Genomic DNA, 18,000 nt, shown 5'->3' on the forward strand with positions numbered 1-18,000 from the left:
AATAAATGCCTTCTTTAATGTATGGAATAGTTGATGACGGACCGTTGAATTATTAGAAAAATAATGCACACACAAGCTGTTAATATGTGTATGTGTATGTATGTGTATATATATATATATAGGCTATGTATATATGTGTATGTATGTAGGTATATAGTATACAAATGTATTTGTCAAATGTGATATATTAGTCATTTCATTTGTTGCATAATTTCATTTGATTAATTTCTATCAGTTGCTGTTATTTTCATTTCCCCCACTGCGTTCCAATATATAACTATTACAGTGATGTATCATAAATATTCATAAATCCCCTTCCACTAATATTGAACAATAATAAAACACATATTTTGGATTCATTAAAAACTTTAATTGATTTCTTAATTGAACTTCATAAAATACATTAATATATCTATCAGCATAATGAAATACAACGCACAAAAATAATTTAATGGCAAGAGCTATACAATTAGGTGGGGAAAAAAGTATTTTTCACAGTGTAATACAGGGTCCTTTATATTGCATATTCCAAAGCACAACAGAATCACATTCAAATGGAAATAAAGAAGTTGACATATTCACATGATTCACTTCAGCTGATAATTTTCGTATGTACACATGCAGCTTATGTCTTGCTGAAACAGTTGTCTTCTTTAGCTATGCTTCATGTGTCTTCGGTCTCTCCACAAAGCGGAGGTTAACCTGTCTGTCTGGCGCAAGCACTGTGCGATTTACTGACTGAACCTCACCTACAGTTGGGTCCGGTCTGATTTCAAACAACTTGATTAGCTGGAATGAAAAGATGCAATCAAAAAGCACAATTTATAAATGTAATACAACTGTCTGGCACAAAATCAAAAATAAATCTGTCTGTTTCTCTTACCCTTGCCAAAGCCAGATGCATCTCTAATTCAGCAATGCGACGGCCAACGCAGCCTCTGACTCCAAATCCAAAAGGGATTGACCCAAAAGGGTTGGGTCTTGTTCTGCCATCTCGGAGCCAGCGGTCAGGTTTGAACTTTCGTGGTTCTGGGAAGACTTTCTCATCACGGCTGATTGCATAGTGGCACAGAGTGAATGTTGTCTGTTAAAAAAACAGCTGATTTAGTGATGCCAATTTCCAAACTGGCAACTCTTCTTTTCTTCCTAACAACATGAGGACAATTTACCTTTTTAGGGAAAAAGTGTCCACCAATGACAACATCATTTTCTGCAATAAGACGAGAATTCATAGGCACCACAGGATACATCCTGTACAGGAAATTACATGTGAAAAGAGATTATAATATGCAAATATATATGCAGAATTTGCTGTTTGGTTGGCGACTGTCAACTTTTAGTTTGGCTTCTCAAAAATATACGATGTTAGAAGAAGAAAGTGATGTGAAGCAAAGTATGGTTTCCAGTACTCAGAGTTTGTGCTCTGCATGTCACCCATCCAAGTGCACACACACAGCAGTGAGTACTGAACACACACATGGAGCTATGGGCAGCCATTTTTACTGCGGCGCCCGGGGAGCGATTGGGGGTTAGGTACCTTGCTCAAGGGCACCTCAGTTGTGGGTAATGAGAGAGGAAGAGAGAGCTGTTTATTCACTCCCCCCCCCTACATTTCCTCCCAGAACTGAGACTGACTCTCTAAACATTAGGCCACAACTTCCCCAATGAAATCACAAAATTGCTGTCTGTAGGCAGTTACACAACATAATCCTCCACCTTAGTGTTTCCTTGATGACAGCTTTGAGGTAAGGCATGCTGTTCACTTCCTGTGCTGTTGGGACTCTGTCGCCCTTTAAGACTCTGGTTACGTCCTGATATAGAGCCTCTTGAGCTTCTGGATCTCTTGAGAGGAGATACAATGCCCACATCATGGTGTTGGAGGTCTAGAACATGAAGAGAAACAAAGCCTTATGATCTATCATTTTAAAACTCTTAATTATTTTGTTTAAATGGTCAAAGCTAGAGTCAATTTTTCTTACTGTGTCCACTCCAGCCAACAGCAGCTCAGAAATGCTTCCATAAACGTCTTTACTGCTCATCTTAACATTGGAAAGCAGATAGGTGAGATATTCCCCAGCAACCTCCTGATTTGCATCCACACGCCTCTGAATGGCCTCCATCTTCATGTCAATCATCTTTCCAGCTGTGCATAATCCGTAAGTACAATACATCATCACACCGCACAACATGTCTGTATCTCTTGTAGTCTATCTGAAACGCATGTGTGAACTAATAAGCTTACCAAATTTGAATATGCCCTCCCAGCCATTGAGGTACCACTGCCAAAACGGCAAGTAATTGCGAGTCCATTTGGGCAGCACCACCACAGGCATGCTGTAGGTGAACATTTGTGCAATAGAATTAATGAAATCTTGTGTCTCAGCAGGAATCTCTTTCTCCAGGCAGCCAATGCGTGTCTCAAACAGAATGGATGAGATTCCTGTATGAGAAAAGGATCAGGCAGAAAATTCAAAATTATTGTGGGCAAATGGAAAACGTGTCATGCTATTGGTTGGCAAGCATGATAAATTGGCATGCACATTAACTGTAATGATAATATGAAGACTATAATTTGTTTTATAAAATGGATGACTTTAAAATCTACGATACAGTAAGTTTGTTGCAGCACCCAAAGCAGATCGCTGTTTCTGTTGCATGACAACATTATATCAGGGATCTTATAGCAGAAGGATGCCACTCAATAAAATAACTTAATAATAATAAAAATATATCTTAATACTTTAAGCTATTTTATTAAGTTTGAATTAATTGAATTAATAAATGTAATTAATAAAACTGCGTCCAATATATTTTAATATTGCGTCTTCTACACTACCTTTCAAAAGTCTGGGCTCCGTAAGATTATTATTATTATTTTTTTAATTAATATTTTTATTCAGCAAAGACACATTAAATTAAAATAAATAAATGCTGTTCTTTTAAGCTTTCTATTCATTGAAGAAAAAAAAAATATGCCAAAGTTTCACAAAAAAGGTTAATAAATGCTGTAAAAAGTTGTATTGCTCAAAGTTAGTTCATTAACTAATGCATTAACTAAATGTTAAGAAATTAGACAATTGTAAAGTATTACTGATTTTATCTCATTTCAAGTGTGTATGGAGAGGAAATACCTTCAAGGGAGAAGCGGTAAAGCTCATTGGTCAAGTTAGGGACAAGATCACCAGTGGGGCTCATTTCCCGCAGATAGTAAACCCGTTTGATGAAGTCTGTGACCACCGCATTGACCACATCCCCATACTGAACCGAGTCCTTTGGATGCAGCATGCGTTTGTTCAGCACTGCCCGCAGTTTGTACCATTTCTCTCCTTCTCTGTTGAAGAACATATTCTCATTTCAGAAGGGCAACAAAAAACAACATAACCTGATAAGTTTACATAACACCACACAGCTACATTAGCCAAATGCACTTTGGCCTCGTAAAATCTCCACACGTCTAGTCTTATATAATGAACAAGTTGCAAAACATACAAATGTTACGGATACAGAACCATTGTTCCAAATATTTTTACTCTGTGAAAGGGCCGTAGCCGATGCCTCTCAAGTCACGATACTCTGTCCACAGAGTCATGTCTCCTCTGGAAGGAAACTTCTCATCTTTTCTAAGGAGTTCCTCCAGTAAGTCCACACTGTTTATTGAAATGGATTGGAAGTTTCCAGCATTCACTTTGTACAAGGGGCCATAAAGCTGTTTTTCATATAACTGGAGAAATGAAAAACAAGAGGTGAAGAACAAACAAGATGTGGAAGTGAAGGAAAAATCTGGTTAATTTTGAGCTAAGTTGCATTGCATCTACAAACTGGTTTAGAGCAACAAATAAACAACAAGTACACTGAATTATTTTAAAGTGTTCAATTATACAAGGCAAATCAGTGACAGTCTGAGTACATAAAGGGAGGCAGAAATCATTTTATCAGTTCTACAGTTACAGTCACATGATAAATAAACTACAGCTGTGGTATCTCTTTGTACCTGCAGCTCATGCATGCGATTCAGGTACCCTTTAAAGATCAGTCTGTACAGCATCCTAATTGTTTTGATCTCTGGGAGGTCAGCCACAGTCTTGAGCTTCCCGTGGCTGTCCTGGACAGTGACAGAAGCAGCAGCATTACCCACTGCCCCTCTCCTGATGTCCGTGGTCACTGTCGTGGGCCTCAGAAAACCAAATCCAATCCTTTCTGCAGAGCTCCATGCAAAACGAACAGCCATTACGGTAGCAGGGAGAAGAGTGAGGGAAACAACGATCCTGTTTCAAATGGGAGGGAGAGGGAGGTGGGGCAAAAGCCTCTCTAGTTAACCCTTCACTATCTTTTGGAATGTAATATTGTGCATGTTTTTTTGTTTTTTGTTTTTTTTTAAAGGTGAAGCACCATTCTCATGCACATAATGATACTTTATCTCTGGAGAAATGGAAATCTGCTTCACTCATAAATGTCATTCTTTACTCACCCTCAGGTAATTTTAAAACCCTTGTCTTTCCTCTGTGGAACACAAAAGCTGCTCTTTTTCATACAATATAAGTGAATGATGACCACAGCTTTCACTGGTCCAAACAGTAGTGTGAACATTCTGCTACATTTCTTCTTTTGCATTACACCAAAGAAATTGGGTCAAACAGGTTTGGAATGACATAAGGTTAAGGAAATGATGACAGTTTTCAATCTGGTGAACTATCCCTTTTACATTAACCTCTGTACCAATTCCTACAGGGCCTAGTGAACGAACACAAACAAAAGGTTTTGAACCTTTTCAAAATCACATACCTGTGTTTACAATGGCTCTTTTCCCTAAAAGAAATTTGCTGAATGTTTAGTACATTTTTTTTTCTTTCAATCACCTAAAAAAGGTTAGATAACATATATAATATTGATGTTAAGTGCAAAAAATAGATTTCTCTCAGAGCTAAGTAAATATTATGACAATTAGTGCATCATTTCATCTGTTGTTGTGTAACCAATACCAATAACAAAGGAAAATAGACAAATTTTCCACAAGTTGGATTTTATTGCTCCCAATGTGTGAAGAGTCCTTATCCAGACGGTGTAAATGTCAAAGAATGATTCAACCACACTGTTTATCACTCGCCTGTTGCTCAGTTTGCATCATTCAAAAGTCTGTATTGTCTCTGTAGGTATTCACTGCTTGATCTCTGCAATGTTTTTGATGGAGCCAGCCGGGTCTGTTTTGTAGAGCATAAAGTGTCCTTGTACCTGAGCGGCGCTGAGGTCTGTGTGTGCTGCCAGCGCCTGCTCGGCGAACCTCTCCGCCTCGGCCGCAGACTCCTGAGGGTAAAACCTCCGGAACATCTGAGTAAGCTGCCAGTAAGAGCAGTGGCCCACATACTGCTTCAGATCAACACGGCCAGGTCGGACAAGAGCCGGATCCAGTCTTCAGCACACAGAGGGAAAAAAAAAAGATAAATGGGAGAAAGGAAACAATATCATGTCACCAATGCCAAGAAAAACACATTGTTCATGGTTACAGGTGTTCATGACTTCTAAGTACTTAATTTATTATTACTGGATTTTTAAAAAAATATATATTTTATAAAGATTGCACATACAAAAAGCGATTTTAAGAGAAACTAGAGCATTATATATTGATCATTAAATATTAGATTTTTTTTAAAACAAATATATTTTATATTTTAACATTATATATTTGTGTAATAAATATATATATATACAATTTTATATATAAACCAAAATGTATTCAGACAACTTGAACATTTCATTCATTATTACAGTTTATTCACTATAGTTTTAAAAAATGGTAATAAAATATGACAAGATCTCGGAGTTAAACTGTGTCAGAAAAAATTCATCTTAATTATGTCAGATAACACTTAAGCAAAACATGGTCAGGTCAAAGTGTCTGAATAATTTTTGGTTCCAAATTTTTATCAATTTTACTGGTAGTCTACTGTATGAAGAATTTTTTGGTATAATATGTCACAGTTTACTTTATTTTGCTATCCTCGCTTACATAAATGGACTATAGTGTCCTGAACCCACTAGTAAAAATATATCAAAAACATTAAAAATGTCTGAATAATTTTTGGGGTATATTATATATATATATATATATATATATATAAAATGTATTATATATATTTTATATATTTGTAGTTCATCCAAAAAAGTCATTAAAAATATCTTCATTTGTTTTCTGAAGATAAACCAAAGTCTTATGGGTTTGGAACGACATGAGGGTGAGTAATTGCTGAGAGAATTTTCATTTTTGTGCAAACTAACACTTTAAATATAATAAAGATACTATATAATTAATACACATTTTGATAAATTAGTTTTTCTTCAAATATATCTGACTATCAATACCTTGCACTGTAAAAAAATTTTTGCCACTAATCTTAAAATTATTAGAGGCAAAAGGGCAAGACAATCAGAATTGTACATTCCAAAGTACATCAAACAAAAAGTTAATGCAAAAGTTATGATGAACAAGTTGCAGTAATGAGTTTTACCTGTCAATGAAATTAGTTGTCATAAACACTATCCGGGCCTCTGAAGATGCCACTCCATCCAGAGCGTTCAAAAGTCCACTGAAAGTGAGCCTTCCCATTCCCTGATAGGCCAGTGGATCTGTAAGAACACATGGAAAGAAAGATTGAATTACATCAACAAATGCAGAAATATTCCACTGTACTGTTGACGTTATGGATAGGGCCCAGCCTTGATTATCATGATTAATCACATGTGATGGTAATTACATTATATTATAAATAGACAGAATTCAGAAGCACAACAGTCTGTGAGACATACTCTCTGTGGGCTGAAGCTCCCGGCTGACGAAGGCTGCATCCACGTCCTCTAGCAGGATGATGCTTTGCTGCGGAGCGACACTCAGCAGGTGGTTGAGGCGATCGTCAGACAGGCTGCGGTCACTGAGACTCATCAGACAGATGCTGTAACCCAGCTCACCTGCCAGCGCAGTTCTGAAATACCATCAGAATAGTAAGACTTGGAACTCCAAATCGCACTTTTGCTCTATGTGTAAAATTGCTTATTTGCAAGCAGCAATACTATACCATTTAAAAAGTCAGATGTTATTTGCACTGCATGTATAAATAGCAGCATATGCTATTTGCATTTTGTCTAGCAACATATACTATTAAAGAATAATACATACATATATACAAAATAGTACACTACTGTTCAAAAAGTTTGGGGTCTGTAAGATGAAAGACGTTTTAATGAAAGAAGTCTCTTAAGCTCACCAAGGCTGCAATTATTTGTTCAAAACAACAGTAAAAATTGTGAAATATTATGATTATAAATTAATTATTTTGTATTTTAATACATTTAAATTAAATGTATTCCTGTAATGGCAAAGCTGAATTTTCAGCATCATTACTCCAGTCTTCAGTGTCACATGATCCTTCAAAAATCATTCTAATATGCTGATTTGTTGCTCAAGAAACCTTTCTTTTTATTATTATCAATGTTGAAAAACAGTTGTGCTGCTTAAAGGGTTAGTTCACCCGAAAATGAAAATAATGTCATTCATTACTCACCCTCATGCTGTTCCACACCCGTAAGACCTTCGTTAATCTTCGGAACACAAATTAAGATATTTTTGATGAAATCCGATGGCTCAGTGAGGCCTGCATAGCCAGAAATGACATTTCCTCTCTCAAGATCCATTAATGTACTAAAAACATATTTAAATCAGTTCATGTGAGTACAGTGGTTCAATATTAATATTATAAAGCATGTGTGTGAGCACTTCATGAAGCTTTGGAGCGTTATGAATCAGCGTGTCGAATCATGAACTGCTGAAATCACGTGACTTTGGCGCTCCGAACCGCTGATTCGACACGCTGATTCATTACGCTCCGAAGCTTCAGGACGCAGTGTTTTTAAATCAGCCATCACTATATAAGTCATTATTTTGTTTTTTGGCGCACCAAAAATATTCTCGTCACTTTATAATATTAATATTGAACCACTGTACTCACATGAACTGATTTAAATATGTTTTTAGTACATTAATGGATCTTGAGAGAGGAAATGTCATTGCTGGCTATGCAGGCCTCACTGAGCCATCGGATTTCAACAAAAATATCTTAATTTGCATTCCGAAGATTGACAAAGGTCTTACAGGTATGGAATGGCATGAGGGTGAGTAATAAATGACATTTTCCTTTTTGAGTGAACTAACACTTTAACATATGTCTGGAAAATTTGATACATTTTTCCAGGATTCTTTGATGAATAGAAAGTTTAAAGAACAGCATTTCAATTTAATGTGTCCTTGCTGAATGAAAGAATTCATCTCTTTCAAAAAAAAAAAAAATCTTACTGACCCTAAACTTTTATATACAATTGTCATAAACACAATTTGTCCCTCTGATATTTATTTCTACTTGAACATCACCAGCCACTGTTGTTGTAGCTTTGACTGCACTAGACTTTTGGGGTACAAACTACACTCTATATAAAAACAATACTTTATAAGACACTATTATAACATGAACTGTAAAGAAAGTAACTGTACTTACATAAAGCTGCTCTTTCCACAGCCTGGGGGTCCATATAGCAGATAGCCCCTCCTATATGGAATGCCTTATTGAAGCATATTCAAAAACAAACTGAAATTAGATTAAAAGATAAAACAAAAAAAAAGCAATACTTTTATTTATAACAATACTTTCTAATGACATTAGAGATGTGGAAGGCTTTTTTTGCTCATATGGAAATTTAAAAAATGATTTTTTGACTAAGGTTATTATTTTCTATTTCACCTCTGTCAGTGTACCACTTAGGATTGCCTATGAATTCTTTTACATCATCCACAATCCTCTCCGCCAAACCATTCTCCAGCACTACTGAAGACAGTGGTCGTCGTCGCCTTGGAAATCCAAATGGCCTCCACTCTGCTCCAAGTGCAGTGTACATCACAGTCCGGCCCTCTTCCTGCTTTAAAGCAAGTTCACGTGCTGCACGGACATAGAATCAATCATTAAGGCTGCAACACATTTCTGAAGACTTCAGCTGACGGTCACATACCTTCTTGAAGTATGTTGAAGAATATCTGCCGGTCTCTGCCCAGAGCAGTGAAGGTGACAGACTCCCAGGGTGTTCCAGTGTGCAGGTCCACCATCTGCTTTTCCCTGGTCCTCTCCACTCTGATCCACTTCCTGCCATACCTGAAAACACATAGCCTCAATTAATGAGATGAATACCTAGATGTGCTGCTTTGATCCCTGTAAGTAATATAACAATGGGTAGTATAATAAGCAGAACTGACTGGTAATGCTAGTTAGTCCTTACTAAGATACCAGCCAGAAGCAATAAAAATGTGAATATAATAAATATAAAACTATAAATATTTCTACATAAATTGTGATCTTACCAAATGATGTGGTTGCCTGGACTTGGATGGAAATCAAACTGTGTATGGACTCGCCCACTCTCATGCTGCATATATGAGGTCTCAACACTCAGATGCTGGGTGTGTTTGGCATGTTTAGTGATCCAGCTTAAGAGCCAGTGATAACTTTTATCTCTGCTGGGGACCTCCAGTGTGATCATGTAATGTCTCCTAAAAAAGATCATGCCAACCTGTGCCCCTTTTCTGGCAACTGCAAGTGCTGTGCCAATACCAACTAGCCCAAATCCTGCCCCAAAGTAAGGATTGTCCTTCAGGGCTCCAATGAAATCTGATAGGGTCATGATGAAGGTGTCTTCAGGTTTAACTTAAGCAATTAAGTAAAGTCTTTTTGTCCCTTCCAAGCAATATGCATCCTACATTCACAGCAAATGAGGTGAAACCATTTTCATTTTGACGAGAGACTGATAAAACATACAAAGCTGTCACTAATCAGGTCTATATTTTTATTTAAATAAATGCAGAATTAAAAAGTCACTATACTTACGGTAGTGCAAATATCACACCGCATTTTTACAAACAACATTTTCTCTGTTAGCTTAAAACAAACGAAAAAGGTGCACATCAGATAAACAGTGCAATAAAGCAGAGCCTGCGTACAGTTACCACTCGTTCTCTTTCATTGCAGCGTGAACAAATCATTCTTTTGGGTGAGTCGAATCTTTTCAATGACTCGGTTGAACCGATTCAAATATCAGTCCTACTTTAAATTCGGAGTTTTTTAACCAGGCCTGCGTTTCAATGTGCATACTATCCATCCTAAATAGTATGCGACATCAGTAATGTTCAATACTATTTAGGATGGATAGTATGCACACTGGGATGCAGGGTAGTTCTTTAGGGCAAACTGTTCAAAAGAACCGATTCACTAAAATGAAATAGACAAATCACATGGCGACCTCTGTGTTATTTCCGTTGTTCGGGAAAATAGTTCCGTATTATTTGTGTTTCATATTAATAGTTCCGTTGAGACGGTTTACGACGTAGTCTCGTTATGACAGTTTTAGGTATTTTTTATGAACAGTTATCTCTAGATTTGGGGTGTTTAATAATTGATAATTCTTCAACATGTATACAAAATTATTATGTCAAAATAATTTTTTTCTCTTTGAACAGAAAAAGGCCAGAAATGACGCCGCTTACATTGTTTCCATCATCACAAGTCAAGGTAATATCTTATAATATAATTTAAGTAATGAGTATAATAAAGTTTTTTTTTTATTTAATATGTTAACACTATAATTGTCTCCTGATGATGACCATATTCGAGCAGTTTGCTGTAATTGAACCCATCTTCTGCTCTTCCTTGAGAATGCGTTGTTTATTTGTTTATCAGACCAAATGAAACAGGAACCTACGCGCAGTAGGTCTAAAATATGTTTAATGGAAACATGTTTGCTCCAACAAAACCTCCTCCTAACTGTTCAGATATTATTTATACTGTATTAATGTGCACTGTATTCATTTGTGTACTGTTACTGCTTATTGCTTTATGTCATTTATGTTGTGTTAACACTGATCAGCTTTCAATCTCAAGTCTGGTGTTCCAGAAACCATTTAATCATTTGATCTCATTGGTGATGCAGAACAGTCGTGTTGCTCTGAGAGACAGAAACACTTAATGAAGTTTTACCCCTCTTGATAGACTTTATCCTGTACTGACTGATGTCCTGTGGAGTTTTACCTGAATTATAAAATGGACCAACAAGAGCCTGGATGTGATGCAGAACAGCTCATGCATCTGGAAAATGATGCAACAGATACACCTGAAGGTAAAATACAATTATGCTTGTAAAAACATATATGCTATTTAATTATATATTAAGTAAGACATAGACTTTTGGCATGCATATGTGTCTGGAATATTTGATTTTTATTGGTCAGTTGCTAGATTCACTTCTCTCATATCACTCAATGTCTGCTAATAAAATAATTACAACCCAGATCAATGTTTTGTATTTGTTTATTTGTATATAAATATATTGTAGAATCAGTCAGTTATGATCACAAAATCTCATATCACCCTGGCCTGAAAGAGGTAATTTTGCTATAATAAAAGGCTGACAATACATTATCCCACATATATCAGGTATGAATTTGTCTTTTGTCGATAATAAGTGTTTTATTTTCTATCTCCTGTAGTTTTGTCTCATTTGAAGGAGACGGATATGCCTGTGCAACCTAGAAGCAGGGAAAGTGTAGCCAAAAAATTGAAAGCTTCAACAAAAAAAGGGAAAAAATCTGCCACTATTACCCATGCAAAGTCTCCATCTAAAGGTAAATACCATGAATGTTATGAAATGTTGTGATTAAAATAACTGTAATCTGACCAGGTCCCATTTTTCTGTTTAGTGGGACATGTTGCTGAAGGCACTGAACACATGTTTCGCACCCACATCTGCTCTGAATGCAGACGCTGCTTCAAGACTCGCTCCCATTTGATAGAACACATGCGCATCCACTTTCCCGACCCCACTCTGCAATGTCCCACCTGCAAACACTATTTCACAAGCAAGAGTAAGCTACGCATCCACATGCTGAGAGAGACAGGACAGAAGCTGCACCAGTGTCATCTATGTGAGTACGGAGCGGTGGAACGCAACTCTTTGCGACGACATCTTGCCAGCGTGCATGGGCATCAAGAGGATGATGCTCCCAATGGAGAGCTGTTTAAGTGCCCAACTTGCCAAAAGACATTCAGTCAGAGTCAGGCATTAAAGAGCCATATGAAGTCTCACAATAAGACACAAGATGGACAGCCATTGCTTTGCTTTCATAAAGGCTGCTCATTTCAGTGTACAGAAAAGAAGCAGCTTCAAAAGCATGCATTAGATGCGCACCAAATTGAGGCCGTAGAGTGCCTGTCATCACGCCTGTGGCGCCTTCTTCGAGAAGCAAGAAGACATGGAGAAACATTTCCGCACACATCAGGCTTATCACTGCCCCCACTGTGACTTCTCGTGCTCGAATAAGAGCCATTTTCAGCAGCACAAAAGACAAGGACATCCAGGGAAACAAGAACTGAACTGTAGCTTCTGCCCTTTCTCCACCCTCAACCCTGTAGAGTTCGAACAACATGTTGGTCACTTTCATGCCAATGAGAAAACACAACACTGCCCGCAGTGCAACTTTGTAACAGCTCACAAAAGAGTCCTGAAAAGACACATGCTGATGCATACTGGTAAGATATTCAATTTTTCAACATAGATCATTAAGTGCTTATAGGGATAGGTCACTCAAAAGAAAATTAGTCATTTTATTCATACTCTTGTCATTCCAACCCTGTATTATTTTGTATTTTTCATGAAATAATAAAAAAGAATTAGGCCCTATTCTTTACAATAAAGTACATAAACGTAACAAAAGTAGTTCATAAAAATTGTGTGAAATATTCCAAGTATTCTGAAGTCACACAATATATTTGTGTGAGGAACCAAATGAAATGTATGTATCTTCCCCTTTGCTGTAGCTCTCAAATTTCATAACATTCACACAAAGTTATATTTTGTCTGCAGCAAACTTAAAATACTGTAAAGCACACAAGTTTACTTGAGTTGCTTTTATGATACTTTTACAGTGTTTTTCCCCCTTTTTTGGAGCTTGCCAGTATTTATTTATTTATTAGTTTATTTAACAGGGACAATGCAGTATAACATTGCTACAATTTCAAGCAGCCAATGCTCCACATACAGGCTTCTTGTCAAAGGCTAATTTGAAGCCCCAATCCCTGGTTAGGCTTTTTAACAACAATAAACAATAATCACACAAAAAAACTAAGCAAAAGTAAAAAAAAAATTACAATAATAAAAGAAAGCTGAAACTGTGTACGGCCATCAGTGTTTTCAAATTTATACAATTTTCAAAACTAAGCAAACTATATTTTCATAAAATATTACAATGATGCCATCTAATTGGTTTCTTGTCCAAAATTTTTAGTGTTTGTGTTTATATAGAGATCTAGCAGGTTTGATAGTCAGTTGAGAGAGTCACAATCCATTAATCACCATCCACTTTTATTCTGTGGAAAAGAGCAGCGTGGATATTCTGCTTTACATATTCATTTGCGTTTCACCGAAAATAATACAGGGTTTGAAATGAAATGACTGAGTAAATGATAATAGCATTTTATTTTTTAATTAACTATTCCTTCAGAATTACTATTCCTTCAGTCATGGCTAGACAGATTGAACATTTGTATTTACAGGTGAAAAGCCCCACAAATGTACACAATGTGACTTCAGATGCCGTGATGAGACGTACCTTTCGAAGCACATGCTGACGCACTCCAATGACAAGCAGCACATGTGCTCAGAATGTGGATATGTTACGAAATGGAAACACTATCTCAGTGTCCACATGCGTAAGCATGCAGGAGATCTGAGGTTTGTACCTTGTTTGTAACTAAAATGTAATAAAACATTTCAGTTGATTTTACTAAAAACATTTTACTGACCTGCCTCTCATCTCTCTCAGGTACAAATGTAATCAGTGTCCATATCGTTGCCACCGCATTGACCAGCTGAACAGCCATAAACTCCGTCACCAGGAAAAATCCCTGATCTGTGAGGTGTGTGCATACTCCTGCAAGAGAAAAACTGAACTGCGCAACCACATGCAGCTGAAGCACTCCACAAACGCAGATCCCCAACCTCCTGTTTACCAGTGCAAGTTTTGCCCTTACACAACAAAGTACCGGCAAGCCCTGCATAACCATGAGAACTGCAGACACACCCGGACACGTGTGTTCCGGTGCGCGCTCTGCCAGTACACCACATTTAGCAACACCGGCCTTTTCCTGCACAAAAAGAAATCTCACGGATATGTGCCTGGAGATGTGGGGTGGCTTGAGAAGTATGCAGAGAAAGAGAAAGAGCAGAGCTCTGCGGATTTGACACACAACTTTTTCTCCAAAACCGCAGCACCTCAAACTTCAGATTCAGAATATAGGGAAGAAACAGGTAATACAAAACAGTCTAATAAGACTGTAGATGACTCGCAAGATATGTCTATAAATGATAATGAGGATGAAGCAATAGCAGCCACTATTGGACGAACTGAGGAAATGACTTCGGTACGGCAGGTCAGTCTTGGTATTGAGTCTGCAAGAGAAGAGGCAAGTAATCTTTCTGAAGGACATCCAACTGATGAAGAGCAGTGCGGCACCCCACTTTTTACTTCCCAAACCAGCACGGAGAGCACACAAATGATACTTGCTGAGACAGTAAACATACAGGACACTGCATTTGATGCACAAGTTAAGAGTCATGTTGAATTTCACACATTGCATACAATCCACCAGAACTTCCCAGAACCATCAGTTGAGGATGATGATGTCAATGCAGGTTGTGAGGATCAAAGTGACTCTGAAGACCGGCCTCCAGTGACAGAGACTGTAAGGAGCAGGGAGGGACAACATCAGGATAACTCTGTAGAACCCTCAGCTTCTGAGACTTGTCTGCAGGTCATGAGAAAACAGGATAAAGACCAGGCTAAAGCACTCATACTAGAGGGCAAGGTGCGGATGCTTGTTGTCCAGACGCGGGACAATATGTATCAGTGTAGCCGTTGCTCCTATGTGACCAGAAAGCAGGCAGCATTAATCCGGCACTGCAAGTCATCTTGCCAGGTCATGAAAGCAGGACTACGTTGCCAGGACTGTGGCATGAAATTTAAACAGCAACGTTCTTTGAACACTCACCGCCTCCGGAAGTGCCTGTCACTGTTGAGGGGCAGAAAGAAGTTTGATTTTGCAAGCACTGTAGGTAAATCAGGGAGTTGTGTAGGTAGTTCAGGGAATGACACATCTATACAGATGCAGAGTACGACTCCTAAATCAGGATCCCTCACAATTCAACCTGAACCTTTTGAAGTCACTGATTCTACAGATTCAAGAGTACAAGGTTCAGCTGAACCTGAAAGCCCACAGTCTCCTATTATAACTGTAGTAAATGAGACTGATTCACTGACAAGCACATCCAAAGGAGGGAAGGCAACTGTCGGGAGTAGAAACAAGCTGGCTGAAGTGGAGGGATCGGTAAATGATGAGACCTCTGGCTATATTGAAGATGATGGTAGGTATACTTGCAGAAAGTGTCATTTCTCATCTGTCAGGAAAGTCACAATAGATCGGCATTGTGCAACGTGTAGCAGAAGCACCCATAAGGTACATCTGGCTGAAATGGTAGAGCAGTTTGAGCAAGAGAATAATCCTAGTGACTCAGACCATGATCCGGAGGAAGATGGGGCAAATGATTCGGAAAGAGATTCAGGAGAAGAAGAGAGACCTCAAAACCCCAAACCTCGATTCTCATGTCCCAACTGTCCTTTTCTCTGTCACCAGAAGAGAGCTCTTGCAAGCCATGAGATAAAGGGCTGTTTAAAACCAGATGAATTACAGTGTCTGCACTGTTCATTTGTTGCCAAATCAGAAAAATCTCTCAATCATCATATCCTGGGTCATAAGAAAGACAAGAAGGCTACTAGAGGTAAAATTTCAGGTAACCTTCAGTGCAATCTTTGCTCCTTTTCCTGCAAACAAAAGCGCTGCCTTACACAGCATGTTGCCGTGAAGCACGAGGGAGTCCGTCCTTACCGATGCCGCTTCTGTTCATTTAGCACAATTCGTCGCTACCGGCTGGAGGCCCATGAGTCCATGCACACAGGTGTTGGGAGACATAGCTGTGAACTCTGTGGCCAAACTTTCGGGACCACGTCCAGACTACGCTTGCACCATCAACGCATTCATGACAAACAGGCAACGCACTTCTGTTCGCTTTGTGATTACAGAGCATATAACCTCAACGACATCAACCGCCACAACTTGAGCTGCCACACTGGTGATCTTACATACCATTGCAGCCAATGCAGTGCACGTTTCAGCTCCGAAGTTGCCCTGAAGCAGCACTACAACAGAGCACATCCAGATGCTAAGAGCCTGTCTTGCACCCAGTGTAACTTTACCTGCAGCCGCCAAGCTGCTCTCAAAGCACATATGCAGCGTGAACATTCTGAAATCAAGACAAAAGATCCTCAAGATGGTCCTGAAAAACTAAGTAAAATATCCATCACCCATCAGTGCTTGGTTTGTTCCTTTAGCACCCATAAAAGGCTCCTTCTGGTCCAGCACATGTTAGATGAGCATGAAGATGGGCCAGCAGAGGAGAAAACTCTCAAGTGTGATGTCTGTGGTTTCTCTTGCACCCACCAAGTGGTGTTTGACCAGCATGTGCGGTCACATGGAGGAACATGCCTCTTTAAGTGCACTGAATGTGAGTTTTCCACCAGGAACAAACAGAAGATCACATGGCATATTCGAATCCATACAGGAGAGAAACCTTACCACTGTGAGATGTGCAACTATGCATGTGCTGATCCTTCAAGACTAAAGGTATGAATGACTATTAGCTAAGATGGTGATTCAAAGTTTGGGTATTTGGATTATGACATTCAATTCTGTTGGTGCTCTTTATTTTAGTATCATATGAGGATTCACATGGAGGAACGAAAATATCTCTGCCCAGAATGTGGCTACAAATGCAAATGGGTTAACCAACTGAAGTATCACATGACAAAACATACAGGTATGTGCTATAGTCTAACAACTTACTTCTAACTGTAAAGTTCCTGCACACCTTGATGTTGTTTTATCCTCGTTTCTAACAGGTGCCAAACCGTACGCATGTGAGGACTGCGAGTACCGCACCAACCGTGCTGATGCCCTGCGCATCCACCGAGAGACACGCCACAGAGACGTGCGTTCCTTCATATGCGAGAAGTGTGGAAATGCTTTCAAGACACGCTTTCTGCTCAAGACACACCAGAGAAAGCACAGCGAGGAACGGCCTTACGTGTGCTCCATATGTCAAAGGGCTTTCCGCTGGCCTGCGGGTCTCCGCCATCATTACCTGTCCCACACCAATCAGCTGCCATTTAACTGCCTCCACTGTCCCTATCGGGCCAAACAGAAATTTCAGGTTGTGAAGCACCTTCAGAGACACCATCCAGACTTGCCTGTCCAAGATGGTGTGGGTAAAGACCAAGAGACCTCAAGTATGGGTACACAGAAGACATGGATTGGTGAAGAGAGACAAGAGGATGGGCAAACTGCTTTAGAGCACATGCAAACAGCAAGGGACATGTAAGCCATGCACTGTTTCTGTATGCATTTCAATTGATATTTGTTCATCATGTGAAAGTATTACATGTCATTGTATTCAGTACCCTCATTCAAACCACACAGAATAAACATTTTTTTACAGCATGTTTATTCCTTTAAGGCATTAAAAAAAGATAATTACCTGGGCATATTCATAATAATGAGAGCATAAGAATCATTTACTTTGAACACTTGCTTTCGGGTTTTTTATAAAAGGCACTTTACCATGCTCATTTACTTAAATTCAGAGGTAACACTTAACAATAAGGTCATATATACTTGCACTAGCATATTGTATATGTCAATTTAGTTCAAACTTTGACCTGTGGAGGGCAGTAATACACTTAGCAGCGTCTACACTGCCGGAATTCTAATAAAGAAGAAGAAGAAGAGAGCTAGTTTAAGATGAGCGTCT

The 18,000-nt window shown here is 38.6% G+C and overlaps 3 protein-coding genes across 6 annotated transcripts; 1 reads left to right on the forward strand and 2 right to left on the reverse strand.

The window, feature by feature from the left end:
• Positions 1-348: 348 nt before the first annotated feature.
• LOC127518366 (sterol 26-hydroxylase, mitochondrial-like) lies at positions 349-4,258 on the reverse strand. The gene is made up of 9 exons (XM_051904949.1): positions 3,992-4,258; positions 3,531-3,721; positions 3,132-3,331; positions 2,243-2,440; positions 1,980-2,143; positions 1,717-1,883; positions 1,170-1,251; positions 884-1,084; positions 349-789 (listed from the first exon to the last, which is right to left on the reverse strand). The coding sequence occupies exons 1-9, from the start codon at positions 4,226-4,228 to the stop codon at positions 658-660; spliced, it is 1,572 nt and encodes a 523-aa protein (XP_051760909.1). The 5' UTR covers positions 4,229-4,258; the 3' UTR covers positions 349-657.
• Positions 4,259-5,003: 745 nt separating this feature from the next.
• LOC127518364 (mitochondrial chaperone BCS1) lies at positions 5,004-10,079 on the reverse strand. 2 transcript variants are annotated; one of them, XM_051904945.1, is made up of 8 exons: positions 9,918-10,079; positions 9,395-9,786; positions 9,049-9,188; positions 8,784-8,978; positions 8,541-8,604; positions 6,802-6,974; positions 6,504-6,621; positions 5,004-5,407 (listed from the first exon to the last, which is right to left on the reverse strand). In XM_051904945.1, the coding sequence occupies exons 2-8, from the start codon at positions 9,712-9,714 to the stop codon at positions 5,155-5,157; spliced, it is 1,263 nt and encodes a 420-aa protein (XP_051760905.1). In that variant the 5' UTR covers positions 9,715-9,786; positions 9,918-10,079; the 3' UTR covers positions 5,004-5,154. The 2 variants fall into 2 exon arrangements, with proteins under 2 accessions (XP_051760905.1, XP_051760904.1); XM_051904944.1 differs by having other exon boundaries at positions 9,395-10,076.
• Positions 10,080-12,106: 2,027 nt separating this feature from the next.
• Positions 12,107-17,692, forward strand: znf142 (zinc finger protein 142). Of its 3 annotated transcripts, XM_051904936.1 has the most exons (5): positions 12,107-12,611; positions 13,635-13,812; positions 13,904-16,817; positions 16,905-17,010; positions 17,093-17,692. In XM_051904936.1, the coding sequence occupies exons 1-5, from the start codon at positions 12,335-12,337 to the stop codon at positions 17,569-17,571; spliced, it is 3,954 nt and encodes a 1,317-aa protein (XP_051760896.1). In that variant the 5' UTR covers positions 12,107-12,334; the 3' UTR covers positions 17,572-17,692. The 3 variants fall into 3 exon arrangements, with proteins under 3 accessions (XP_051760896.1, XP_051760897.1, XP_051760898.1); XM_051904937.1 differs by having other exon boundaries at positions 12,458-13,812; XM_051904938.1 differs by having other exon boundaries at positions 12,458-16,817.
• The last annotated feature ends 308 nt before the right edge of the window (positions 17,693-18,000 follow it).

The sequence above is a fragment of the Ctenopharyngodon idella genome, chromosome 9 (assembly GCF_019924925.1).
Source record: "Ctenopharyngodon idella isolate HZGC_01 chromosome 9, HZGC01, whole genome shotgun sequence".
NCBI classification, from domain to species: Eukaryota; Metazoa; Chordata; class Actinopteri; order Cypriniformes; family Xenocyprididae; genus Ctenopharyngodon; species Ctenopharyngodon idella.

Excerpts from the sequence above, each read along its gene's own strand:
- znf142 (XM_051904936.1), top strand. The coding sequence starts at position 12,335 with ATGGAGAAACATTTCCGCACACATCAGGCTTATCACTGCCCCCACTGT. Across the intron at positions 13,813-13,903 it reads AAGCATGCAGGAGATCTGAG|GTACAAATGTAATCAGTGTC; the intron begins GTTTGTACCTTG and ends CATCTCTCTCAG. Across the intron at positions 17,011-17,092 it reads TCACATGACAAAACATACAG|GTGCCAAACCGTACGCATGT; the intron begins GTATGTGCTATA and ends CGTTTCTAACAG.
- LOC127518366 (XM_051904949.1), bottom strand. The coding sequence starts at position 4,228 with ATGGCTGTTCGTTTTGCATGGAGCTCTGCAGAAAGGATTGGATTTGGT. Across the intron at positions 2,441-3,131 it reads TTACCGCTTCTCCCTTGAAG|GAATCTCATCCATTCTGTTT; the intron begins GTATTTCCTCTC and ends TTTCTCATACAG. Across the intron at positions 1,085-1,169 it reads GACACTTTTTCCCTAAAAAG|ACAACATTCACTCTGTGCCA; the intron begins GTAAATTGTCCT and ends TTTTTTTAACAG.
- LOC127518364 (XM_051904945.1), bottom strand. The coding sequence starts at position 9,714 with ATGACCCTATCAGATTTCATTGGAGCCCTGAAGGACAATCCTTACTTT. Across the intron at positions 8,605-8,783 it reads TAAGTGGTACACTGACAGAG|GCATTCCATATAGGAGGGGC; the intron begins GTGAAATAGAAA and ends TGCTTCAATAAG. Across the intron at positions 6,622-6,801 it reads GGAGCTTCAGCCCACAGAGA|ATCCACTGGCCTATCAGGGA; the intron begins GTATGTCTCACA and ends GTGTTCTTACAG.